The following is a 13,746-nucleotide window of genomic DNA, read 5'->3' as shown; positions in this document are numbered from 1 at the left end:
AGTGTAAACAAGATACAGTAATACCGAAGTGTAAACAAGATACAGTAGTTTAAATTAGATACAGTAGTATAAACAAGATACAGTAGTATAAACAAGATACAGTAGTGTAAACAAGATACAGTAATACCGAAGTATAAACAAGATAAAGTAATACCGAAGTGTAAACAAGATACAGTAATACCGAAGCGTAAACAAGATACAGTAATACCGAAGTGTAAACAAGATTCTGTAGTGTAAACAAGATACAGTAGTGTAAACAAGATACAGTAATACCGAAGTATAAACAAGATAAAGTAATACCGAAGTGTAAACAAGATACAGTAATACCGAAGTGTAAACACGATACAGTAATACCGAAGTGTAAACACGATACAGTAATAAGGAAGTGTAAACAAGACACAGTAGTGTAAACAAGATACAGTAATACCGAACTGTAAACACGATACAGTAATACCGAAGTGTTAACAAGATACAGTAATACCGAAGTGTAAACAAGATACAGTAGTGTAAACAAGATACAGTAGTATAAACAAGATACAGTAGTGTAAACAAGATACAGTAATACCGAAGCGTAAACACGATTCAGTAAAACCGAAATGTAAACAAATTCGTTCGAACTCGCTTATTTATACATTTATATATGGCCAGTAGTATGCGTTTGCTGACATAGAGTGTTGAAGAGAAGGGGGAAAGAAATAATGTTGCCCTTTTTGTTCAAGTTAATATGTGTCAAATCTTTTAAAATACCCGAACAGCTTATGCAGACGAATACAGAAGCCTAAAATCAGTATATACCTGTAGCTTGATTGAGAATTACAAAGTCTGAGAAAAGAAGTGACCTTAATTGATATTCGACTGTTACAACACTCATGCAGGTTCTTCTACGGAACAAGGAGGTTCACAATCATGATGCATCGTTACTTTTTTCCGAAAAGGAGTGCAACAATGTTTGAATAACCTAGACATGTATTCAAAGTCAAAAATACAGATATGTTAAAAAACTGAAACAGCCGAAGAATTAAAAGGGTTCAGTCATTTCAGTCATGATATGAGGCCTTCCTGGTATGGAGTACTCGATGTGACATCGACTTTCCACTCAAAACAATACTGGTATATTGGTGTACAGTACATGATTTAGGTGTACTTGTACAGTATATATTTGGTATTGTGTAGAAGTCCCGTCGTAAAATATGTAGAGAATATGATAAAAAGGTGTTTATTATATATATTTGGAAATGTACATGCACGGGATAGGCCTTAATTCAATGTTACTTGTTTACATGTACGTTACAAGGTTGTTGGTGTACGATAAAGTTCTATATATATTACATGGGAGAAAGCCACAGTGAAGCCTCGAAGCACTTTATCCATCTTGGAACGGGCGCCAACATGGGAGATGAATGTTGACCTCGACAGGAAGCTTGTATTTCCAGGAATAGTGGAAACAACACTGAGGCCTGACATGGTAATATGGACAGAGCAATCCAGACACCTCATCGCCATAGAGCTCACCGTACCATGGGAGGAAGGCGGCGAGGAAGCTCACGAGAGGAAGAAAGCCAAGTATGATGAGCTGATGGAAAAGTACAGGAGCAGAGGATGGACAGTATGGCTCTTTCCAGTGGAGGTTGGCTGTAGAGGTTTCCCCGCACAGTCAGTGTGGAGGACACTACAGTCGATAGGACTCACTGGGAGGGCAAGAGCTACCGCCATCAGACGATTGGGAGAAGCTGTGGCTATGGCACAAACGAGAAGAGCCGGTGTGGAAGCCGACATAGACGCGTAGTGGTTTGGCCACCACTACTGACCCACCAGCCGGAGGATGTAGTGATTAAGGGTCGAAACATTTGAGGAGGGCTGGCCATCACCTGATGACGTCAAATGAGGCTTCGCGACTAGAATGACAGCAGTGACAATGACAAGTCAAGGATGCCACCAGATGCAGAATCACCATCATCTGTAAGCAATCATACTATGCTGTACTGGTATAATGTTGTACAGTACATGGTTAAAGTGTTATACAGTATACACATGTAATATAACGCTGCACCGACATGCCATAGTGTTGTATTTGTATAAGGTAAAAGTTACACCAATAACTCACTCAGTCAACGCTTGACAAAGGGACCAGTCGGTCTTGAAATATTGTGACACGTTTTATAGTACGTGTGTGTGTATAAATTAAAGATATTACATACACAAAATTGTATGAACAAAGTCAAATATCATCAGTTTTAAAAGACACGGTTTTTAAATGGTGTGCAGTAATGACACTGCTTGTTTGAAATTGCACGTGCTGCCCTTACGTTAAGCATGACCGAGTCCGATAGCAGTCTGTTCAATATTATAAAATGTGTCCAGTTCAATAGTATAACACATGTCACAGGGCTGCCATCAGGCTTCTACATCTTATCAAACCTAATTCTACTAATCCAATGAAAATTGTATTGTACAGAGGTATCGCGTTTTTAGCAGTGCCGTGAAAAGTCTACTTGGATAAACACGGTGACTCTAGGGGTCAAAACGTTGGAAATCTAAATACATGTAAACTACTGTTGAAACAGAAGGGAAGGTAAATAGGAAGCCCTAATTTATTAATTGATTTCTTGCAATCAGCGTCGCTATTTACACAATTTGTTATGTACTCCTGCCGCTGTGAAAAAAACATCGGTAAAACCTAATTATAATATTGAAGTTACTCATTTAAATATGAGAGAAATCACAAACATCACTGCTCTATTTTAGTGCTTCACCTGAAATGTCGTTACAGTCTTGAATTAATTAAGTTTTGATGAAACATTTTCGTTGTGTACATTCACCTGCGAACGTAAGTTGTACGTTACGGCATGCTATCTCCCCTACGCAATGGTATTCATTAAATTAAGGTTAATTAACTGAACAGACAGATTCACGGATTTCAATATTTTTATAAATCTATAATGTACGCATCGTGATTATAGCGCACAGTCGGACTTTTGATATGTTTTTTCAAATGCTTGTATTTTAAATAAAATGAAGTCACGTGTGATAGTCCTGGCCTGCCCGGGTTGTCACGTGAACAAAAGTTCCCATGATTCCCCGATCTCCACCCTTTACGTTGGCGTGTGGTCAAATACAAGCAGTTCGCTGCTAAGCCGTTGAAGTGTAATATTTTAAACAAAACATATCAGAAAGGACGTGATATTTTAACAATTCTAAAAGATACAGAGTACCAACGTAATTTGTTATAGTTTCGACGGGGAAGAGATTCAGTTTGTATGCACTAATAATATAGCAATGAATTAAATACGACATAACGTTGGGCCAAGTCAGGTAAAAAAACAACATATCCAAAGTAAATTAATATATTTGCGCTGAAACAAGCATCTGCATCACGGAGAGTCGATCCCCGCACATTGAAGAGCAAATAACCTAGATTATAATAACAAAATAACTTTACAAGACCTGCATACACCATCAAGTATGGTCACTCTTTCCCTCAATGCATAATTAAAATAGATGTATCCTACATGTACTTGTACAGTATATATTTGGTATTGTGTAGAAGTCCCGTGGTAAAATATGTAGAGGATATGATAAAAAAAAAAGGTGTTTATTATATATATTTGGAAATGTACATGCACGGGATAGGCCTTAATTCAATGTAACTTGGTTGTACGTTACAAGGTTGTAAGTATATATCTACGTCTCTGGCTAAACCGATATTGAACAGGCCGCTGTTATCAGACTCGATATATATATGAATATAAATTGAACTTTGAATTTCGTAGATTACCAGTAAAGTTTCTGTATCAAATGACCAATGTATTATATTGTGATATAAATACGTCTCTGTAGTATGATCCAACAAGTCTGATATTTTCCGGATATATCAAACCGACATTTACTCCATTACTTAGACATTTCGTCTCACCACTCAGACTCATGGAGGCGCTTTATACTTGCCGTAGAATGACCTCCCCTTCGTCGAAAAACAATATCCTGTTCTGCATAAACGGGATTGCAACGTTATGCGCACATGTCAACTTAATTAATAACGAAAAGGTAGGTGACATTACTTTATTTCGAGTGATACATCTTCTTTCTAGAATACATTGTAGACGAAATCTGTTGTAGACGATATCCTCTAATATGTTTTACGGCACGGCCATTAGTGAGGGCGGGGCCAGGTTGTACTGTAAATGTATCGGAATATCGGTACTGTGTACTCGGGTCTCACTAATTTGCGCCATAGGAGATTTAGCGCCATAGGTGCGCCATAGGAGTTTTTGCGCGCCATAGCAAAATGTGAGTGTTGTATCCACTAAATATTTCGATTTTTCCATTGGTATACTCATTTAACATGTTTTGGTAAAGTATCATTTAAAAAAAAAGTGCACTTTGTTAGAAAATCGATCTTGATTACGAAGCACTTTTACACTAATTAGCGCCATACGTGTTTTTTTCACGCCATAGCTAAATATAAGAATTATTTTCAGCAATTAACTGTGTTTTTCCTTTGGTATATGCAATATACAGGTTTTGGTAAAGTTTCATTCTTAAAAAATGTTTATTTTGTTAGTAAATCGACAAAATATTCATAAGTCAATTTCAAGGGAATTAACTCGTACATTTGCTAAAAACGCCATAGCAATCAATAAGACATGACTAGTACAAATTTTAAATTAATTTTAGAATTTATTTACAACAGTTTATTTATTACATCTTCTTAAATATCAATCACAGAAACATTAAAGAGAATAACACATTTTTTAAATATTATAAATATACATTAATTTTATTTAATGAACAGATTAATTAATAACATTTGTACAACACAATTATAATCTTTATTGAATTCACCAATTATACATCTAAATCTACACAGCACACAATGTTATACATTATCCACATCCACAGTCTATCTAATAGTCACCAATTACTTTAATCAGTACTCAATTATCTCCTCTAGCAGCTTGGGATAACTACTTACATCCATAATTAGCATGTTTTAACATATTTGAACAGAATTATTATTTCCTGAAACAGCTTGGTATAATTAACTGAAATATTAGGCTGTATAAATATTGGTGCTACACTAGCTACCTCATCATCAGAATACGCAGCTCATCAAGGTAAGACACTAGACTCGGCATACTCCCAGTCCCATTTCTTGTCTCTAAATTTTTGGTTAGGCACTGTCTTCGTTTGTGGGTTTTTAACTCTACTGTATTTTTAAATCAAAAATCTATATCTCCATTTTCTTCAATAGATTTTTTTCTGTTTCAGAGCTGTGTGTAAATTATTTTATGTTTGTACTCATAAATAAATTGTATTGTACATGTGTAATTAATAAATATTTTCATTGTCTTTAATGTTTTTGTAATTTATTTTTGACTTGTGAATCGCGAAGAAATATTTTGTCGATTTACTAACAAAATAAACATTTTTTAAGAATGAAACTTTACCAAAACCTGTATATTGCATATACCAAAGGAAAAACACAGTTAATTGCTGAAAATAATTCTCATATTTAGCTATGGCGTGAAAAAACACGTATGGCGCTAATTAGTGTAAAAGTGCTTCGTAATCAAGATCGATTTTCTAACAAAGTACACATTTTTTTTAAATGATACTTTACCAAAACATGTTAAATGAGTATACCAATGGAAAAATCGAAATATTTTGTGGATAAAACACTCACATTTTGCTATGGCGTGCAAAAACTCCTATGGCGCACCTATGGCGCTAAATCTCCTATGGCGCAAATTAGTGTGACCGCTGTACTCTTTCAAGCATTGCGTGATGTGTTAAATTACTAAGACCTACATGTATAACTATACAGTGTATATAACAGTTAAGTTTCCNATATACATATTATGTATATATATCTTTACAAATAAGCCCTTTGGATTACTTCAAACTTAACTTCAATGATTTATAAATATTGCATCCAGAGATAATTTATGCAAAGTATTTTACAATTTTTGTGCTTTTTATGTGTAAAAATTAATTTGTTCAATGCTATAAAAACTGGATTTATATGAAGTTTCTATTAAAATAAGAAGCATATGCGAAATCACAATTTTTGTCATTTTTCAATACCCATCATTGCAGCCAAGAGAGTCAATAGATCTATATATCATATATATATTGTGTATGAATACATTTGTTTTAGCAACTTACTGACTATATGCTTTATATGACTCTGCTTTATGTATAGTTTTAGCAATAGAGAAAATGTATTGTTTCCTCAATTAGAAATTGAATCAGTTCAGCACATAAAACTGTATATATTTTTTTTAATCGTGCAGATTTGTAAAACAGCAGATTTTCTGTTATGAATAAAAAATAGCTGTGAGATAGTAATCAAAAATGAAAATGTTACAGTATGGATTCAATTTTTTTCTTCAGTCTATTTTTTTCATGCAAAATATCATTTAAAAAAATTCTCATGAAAATACTTGTATGTTTTTTTATCCTATCATTTTGCTTCACTGTGATAAACTCCCTTTTTGTTGACAACCAGCACGTTGTTTTGTTGATATTCCGTTTTCTAAATATACCACTGCAATCTCTACCCAGAGTTGTCGTGTGTCTGATCCAAACCTCAGGCCTGATCCATGGCAGCTAAGTGTCTGATCCAAACCACAGACCTGATCCACAGCAGCTTAGTGTCTGATCCAAACCACAGGCCTGATCCACGACAGCTTAGTGTCTGATCCAAACCACAGGCCTGATCCACAGCAGCTTAGTGTCTGATCCAAACCACAGGCCTGATCCACGGCAGCTTAGTGTCTGATCCAAACCTCAGGCCTGATCCGAGGCAGCTAAGTGTCTGATCCAAACCACAGGCCTGATCCACGGCAGCTTAGTGTCTTATCCAAACTACAGGCCTGATCCACGGCAGCTAAGTGTCTGATCCAAACCACAGGCCTGATCCAAAGCACAGGCCTGATCCACAGCAGCTTAGTGTCTGATCCAAACCACAGGCCTGATCCAAGGCAGCTTAGTGTCTGATCCAAACCACAGGCCTGATCCACGGCAGCTTAGTGTCTGATCCAAACCACAGGCCTGATCCACGGCAGCTTAGTGTCTGATCCAAACCACAGGCCTGATCCACGGCAGCTTAGTGTCTGATCCAAACCACAGGCCTGATCCACGGCAGCTTAGTGTCTGATCCAAACCACAGGCCTGATCCACGGCAGCTTAGTGTCTGATCCAAACCACAGGCCTGATCCACGGCAGCTTAGTGTCTGATCCAAACCACAGGCCTGATCCACGGCAGCTTAGTGTCTGATCCAAACCACAGGCCTGATCCACGGCAGCTTAGTGTCTGATCCAAACCACAGGCCTGATCCACGCCAGCTTAGTGTCTGATCCAAACCACAGGCCTGATCCACGGCAGCTTAGTGTCTGATCCAAACCACAGGCCTGATCCACGGCAGCTTAGTGTCTGATCCAAACCACAGGCCTGATCCACGGCAGCTTAGTGTCTGATCCAAACCACAGGCCTGATCCACGGCAGCTTAGTGTCTGATCCAAACCACAGGCCTGATCCACGGCAGCTTAGTGTCTGATCCAAACCACAGGCCTGATCCACGGCAGCTTAGTGTCTGATCCAAACCACAGGCCTGATCCACGGCAGCTTAGTGTCTGATCCAAACCACAGGCCTGATCCACGGCAGCTTAGTGTCTGATCCAAACCACAGGCCTGATCCACGGCAGCTTAGTGTCTGATCCAAACCACAGGCCTGATCCACGGCAGCTTAGTGTCTGATCCAAACCACAGGCCTGATCCACGGCAGCTTAGTGTCTGATCCAAACCACAGGCCTGATCCACGGCAGCTTAGTGTCTGATCCAAACCACAGGCCTGATCCACGGCAGCTTAGTGTCTGATCCAAACCACAGGCCTGATCCATGGCAGCTTAGTGTCTGATCCAAACCTCAGGCCTGATCCATGGCAGCTTAGTGTCTGATCCAAACCACAGGCCTGATCCATGGCAGCTTAGTGTCTGATCCAAACCACAGGCCTGATCCACGGCAGCTTAGTGTCTGATCCAAACCACAGGCCTGATCCACGGCAGCTTAGTGTCTGATCCAAACCACAGGCCTGATCCACGGCAGCTTAGTGTCTGATCCAAACCACAGGCCTGATCCACGGCAGCTTAGTGTCTGATCCAAACCACAGGCCTGATCCACGGCAGCTTAGTGTCTGATCCAAACCACAGGCCTGATCCACGGCAGCTTAGTGTCTGATCCAAACCACAGGCCTGATCCACGGCAGCTTAGTGTCTGATCCAAACCACAGGCCTGATCCACGGCAGCTTAGTGTCTGATCCAAACCACAGGCCTGATCCACGGCAGCTTAGTGTCTGATCCAAACCACAGGCCTGATCCACGGCAGCTTAGTGTCTGATCCAAACCACAGGCCTGATCCACGCCAGCTTAGTGTCTGATTCAAACCACAGGCCTGATCCATGGCAGCTTAGTGTCTGATCCAAACCTCAGGCCTGATCCATGGCAGCTTAGTGTCTGATCCAAACCACAGGCCTGATCCATGGCAGCTTAGTGTCTGATCCAAACCACAGGCCTGATCCATGGCAGCTTAGTGTCTGATCCAAACCACAGGCCTGATCCATGGCAGCTTAGTGTCTGATCCAAACCACAGGCCTGATCCATGGCAGCTTAGTGTCTGATCCAAACCACAGGCCTGATCCATGGCAGCTTAGTGTCTGATCCAAACCACAGGCCTGATCCATGGCAGCTTAGTGTCTGATCCAAACCACAGGCCTGATCCATGGCAGCTTAGTGTCTGATCCAAACCACAGGCCTGATCCATGGCAGCTTAGTGTCTGATCCAAACCACAGGCCTGATCCATGGCAGCTTAGTGTCTGATCCAAACCACAGGCCTGATCCATGTCAGCATAGTGTCTGATCCAAACCACAGGCCTGATCCACGGCAGCTTAGTGTCTGATCCAAACCACAGGCCTGATCCACGGCAGCTTAGTGTCTGATCCAAACCACAGGCCTGATCCACGGCAGCTTAGTGTCTGATCCAAACCACAGGCCTGATCCACGGCAGCTTAGTGTCTGATCCAAACCACAGGCCTGATCCACGGCAGCTTAGTGTCTGATCCAAACCACAGGCCTGATCCACGGCAGCTTAGTGTCTGATCCAAACCACAGGCCTGATCCACGGCAGCTTAGTGTCTGATCCAAACCACAGGCCTGATCCACGGCAGCTTAGTGTCTGATCCAAACCACAGGCCTGATCCACGGCAGCTTAGTGTCTGATCCAAACCACAGGCCTGATCCACGGCAGCTTAGTGTCTGATCCAAACCACAGGCCTGATCCACGGCAGCTTAGTGTCTGATCCAAACCACAGGCCTGATCCACGGCAGCTTAGTGTCTGATCCAAACCACAGGCCTGATCCACGGCAGCTTAGTGTCTGATCCAAACCACAGGCCTGATCCACGGCAGCTTAGTGTCTGATCCAAACCACAGGCCTGATCCACGGCAGCTTAGTGTCTGATCCAAACCACAGGCCTGATCCACGGCAGCTTAGTGTCTGATCCAAACCACAGGCCTGATCCACGGCAGCTTAGTGTCTGATCCAAACCACAGGCCTGATCCACGGCAGCTTAGTGTCTGATCCAAACCACAGGCCTGATCCACGGCAGCTTAGTGTCTGATCCAAACCACAGGCCTGATCCACGGCAGCTTAGTGTCTGATCCAAACCACAGGCCTGATCCACGCCAGCTTAGTGTCTGATTCAAACCACAGGCCTGATCCATGGCAGCTTAGTGTCTGATCCAAACCTCAGGCCTGATCCATGGCAGCTTAGTGTCTGATCCAAACCACAGGCCTGATCCATGGCAGCTTAGTGTCTGATCCAAACCACAGGCCTGATCCACGGCAGCTTAGTGTCTGATCCAAACCACAGGCCTGATCCACGGCAGCTTAGTGTCTGATCCAAACCACAGGCCTGATCCATGGCAGCTTAGTGTCTGATCCAAACCACAGGCCTGATCCATGGCAGCTTAGTGTCTGATCCAAACCACAGGCCTGATCCATGGCAGCTTAGTGTCTGATCCAAACCACAGGCCTGATCCATGGCAGCTTAGTGTCTGATCCAAACCACAGGCCTGATCCATGGCAGCTTAGTGTCTGATCCAAACCACAGGCCTGATCCATGGCAGCTTAGTGTCTGATCCAAACCACAGGCCTGATCCATGGCAGCTTAGTGTCTGATCCAAACCACAGGCCTGATCCATGGCAGCTTAGTGTCTGATCCAAACCACAGGCCTGATCCATGGCAGCTTAGTGTCTGATCCAAACCACAGGCCTGATCCATGGCAGCTTAGTGTCTGATCCAAACCACAGGCCTGATCCATGGCAGCTTAGTGTCTGATCCAAACCACAGGCCTGATCCATGGCAGCTTAGTGTCTGATCCAAACCACAGGCCTGATCCATGGCAGCTTAGTGTCTGATCCAAACCACAGGCCTGATCCATGGCAGCTTAGTGTCTGATCCAAACCACAGGCCTGATCCATGGCAGCTTAGTGTCTGATCCAAACCACAGGCCTGATCCACGTCAGCTTAGTGTCTGATCCAAACCACAGGCCTGATCCACGGCAGCTTAGTGTCTGATCCAAACCACAGGCCTGATCCATGGCAGCTTAGTGTCTGATCCAAACCACAGGCCTGATCCATGGCAGCTTAGTGTCTGATCCAAACCACAGGCCTGATCCATGGCAGCTTAGTGTCTGATCCAAACCACAGGCCTGATCCATGGCAGCTTAGTGTCTGATCCAAACCACAGGCCTGATCCATGGCAGCTTAGTGTCTGATCCAAACCACAGGCCTGATCCATGGCAGCTTAGTGTCTGATCCAAACCACAGGCCTGATCCATGGCAGCTTAGTGTCTGATCCAAACCACAGGCCTGATCCATGGCAGCTTAGTGTCTGATCCAAACCACAGGCCTGATCCATGGCAGCTTAGTGTCTGATCCAAACCACAGGCCTGATCCATGGCAGCTTAGTGTCTGATCCAAACCACAGGCCTGATCCATGGCAGCTTAGTGTCTGATCCAAACCACAGGCCTGATCCATGGCAGCTTAGTGTCTGATCCAAACCACAGGCCTGATCCATGGCAGCTTAGTGTCTGATCCAAACCACAGGCCTGATCCATGGCAGCTTAGTGTCTGATCCAAACCACAGGCCTGATCCATGGCAGCTTAGTGTCTGATCCAAACCACAGGCCTGATCCATGGCAGCTTAGTGTCTGATCCAAACCACAGGCCTGATCCATGGCAGCTTAGTGTCTGATCCAAACCACAGGCCTGATCCATGGCAGCTTAGTGTCTGATCCAAACCACAGGCCTGATCCATGGCAGCTTAGTGTCTGATCCAAACCACAGGCCTGATCCATGGCAGCTTAGTGTCTGATCCAAACCACAGGCCTGATCCAAACCACAGGCCTGATCCACGACAGCTTAGTGTCTGATCCAAACCTCAGGCCTGATCCGAGGCAGCTTAGTGTCTGATCCAAACCACACGCCTGATCCACGTCAGCTTAGTGTCTGATCCAAACCTCAGGCCTGATCCACGGCAGCTTAGTGTCTGATTCAAACCACAGGCCTGATCCATGGCAGCTTAGTGTCTGATCCAAACCTCAGGCCTGATCCATGGCAGCTTAGTGTCTGATCCAAACCACAGGCCTGATCCAAGGCAGCTTAGTGTCTGATCCAAACCACAGGCCTGATCCACGGCAGCTTAGTGTCTGATCCAAACCACAGGCCTGATCCACGGCAGCTTAGTGTCTGATCCAAACCTCAGGCCCGATCCGAGGCAGCGTAGTGTCTGATCCAAACCACAGGCCTGATCCACAGCAGCTTAGTGTCTAATCCAAACCACAGGCCTGATCCATGGTAGCTTAGTGTCTAATCCAAACCTAAGGCCTGATCCACGGCAGCTTAGTGTCTGATCCAAACCACAGGCCTGATCCACAGCAGCTTAGTGTCTAATCCAAACCTCAGGCCTGTACCACAGCAGCTTAGTGTCTGATCCAAACCACAGGCCTGATCCAAGGTAGCTTAGTGTCTGATCCAAACCACAGCCCGATCCAAACCTCAGGCCTGATCCACAGCAGCTTAGTGTCTGATCCAAACCACAGGCCTGTACCACAGCAGCTTAGTGTCTGATCCAAACCACAGCCTGATCCAAACCTCAGGCCTGATCCACAGCAGCTTAGTGTCTGATCCAAACCACAGGCCTGATCCACGGCAGCTTAGTGTCTGATCCAAACCACAGGCCTGATCCACAGCAGCTATTGTTGGTCCATAGATTATAATAAGTAAAATGTTTATGGTGTGGTGTTGATTGTGTGGATTGTTACTAACAAAAATGAAAAGAATGCATGTCACAGCTGTCTTAAATAAGAGATATATAAATCCAACATCAAAAGCAGAAGAACATAGCATACTGATTGTGAACATATATTCAGTAGTAGGGGAAAGACAGATTTTGTTACTAAGTTGTTAGTCCCCTACCGGTGAAACCGGGGGGACTATGTATCTTTTTCCTCTCAGTCCGTCTGTGTCGTACGTAACACCAATGCTTGTCAGCGCTCTAATGGCTTCATTCCTTGAGGGTTTTTGATCAAACTTCACACAAATACAAAGGACCATAATATCTCGGACAAGTTCAAGTTTCAGGGTTGTCGGGTCAAGGTCGCAGTTACTATTTTTAGAAAATCTTTATCAGCGCTCTAGTGGTTTCATTCCTGAAGGGATTTTTATCAAACTTCACACAATTGCAAAGGACCATAATATCTCGGACAAGCTCGAGTTTCAGTGTTGTCTGGTCAAGGTCACCATTACTATTTTTAGAAAATCCTTGTCAGCGCTCTAGCAGCCTCATTCCTTGAGGGATTTGGATCAAACTTCACACAATCACAAAGGACTATAATATCTCGGACAAGTTCGAGTTTCAGGGTTGTTGGGTCAAGGTCGCTGTTACTATTTTTAGAAAATCCTTATCAGCGCTCTATCGGCTTCATTCCTTGAGGGATTTTGCAAAATTACAAAGGACCATTATATCTTGTAGGATACCCACAGACAAAATAACTTTCAAGTTCAAAGGGCCATAACTCTGTTAAAAGGGCAATAATGAACTGAATTAAACTGGATAAGTAACACATTATTAGCTCACCTGGCACAAAGTGCCAAGTGAGCTTATGCCGTGGCACGGCGTCCGTCGTCCGTCCGTCCGTCCGTCTGGCGTCTGGCGTCAATATTTTATTTTAAACAACTTCTTCTTAATAACCGTAAGGCCTAGGGTGTCGATATTTGGCCAGAAGCAAACTGGGATGAAGGGCTACAAAGTTTGTTAAAATTATTGACCTTCACCCATTTTCAAGGTCACAGGGGTCAAATATGTTAAAAACTTTAAACATCTTCTTCTCGATAACCAAACTTCCCAGGGAGATGATATTTGGCCAGTAGCATGCTTGGGTGAAGGGCTACCAAGTTTGTTCAAATGAATGACCTTCACTTATATTCAAGGTCACAGGGGTCAATTGTATTAAAAAAAAACTTTAAACAACTTCTTCTGAATAACCAAAACGCCCAGGGTGATTATATTTGGCCAGTAGCATGCTGAGATGAAGGGCTACAAAGTTTGTTCAAATGAATGACCTTCACCCATATTCAAGGTCACAGGGGTCAAATATGTTAAAAACTTTAAACAACTTCT

General features: G+C 42.9%; 2 protein-coding genes across 2 annotated transcripts in view; both read left to right on the top strand.

Annotated features, from left to right (window-relative positions):
- The first annotated feature begins 1,396 nt into the window (after nucleotides 1-1,396).
- On the top strand, nucleotides 1,397-1,786 carry LOC110453438. Its single transcript, XM_021502381.1, has one exon. It carries the CDS (start codon nucleotides 1,397-1,399, stop codon nucleotides 1,784-1,786), a length of 390 nt encoding a protein of 129 aa, XP_021358056.1.
- A 2,121-nt stretch (nucleotides 1,787-3,907) lies between these two features.
- Nucleotides 3,908-13,746, top strand: part of LOC110453440 (protein AAR2 homolog) — a 26,066-nt gene continuing 16,227 nt past the window's right edge. Inside the window, exon 1 of the mRNA XM_021502383.1 lies at nucleotides 3,908-4,044. The gene's annotated coding sequence lies outside the window, so the exon portion shown is untranslated. The remainder of the gene's footprint in view (nucleotides 4,045-13,746) is intronic.

The sequence above is a fragment of the Mizuhopecten yessoensis genome, unplaced genomic scaffold (genome assembly GCF_002113885.1).
Source record: "Mizuhopecten yessoensis strain PY_sf001 unplaced genomic scaffold, ASM211388v2 scaffold7289, whole genome shotgun sequence".
Taxonomy (NCBI): domain Eukaryota; kingdom Metazoa; phylum Mollusca; class Bivalvia; order Pectinida; family Pectinidae; genus Mizuhopecten; species Mizuhopecten yessoensis.
This window is presented reverse-complemented; position numbering and strand designations above follow the sequence as displayed.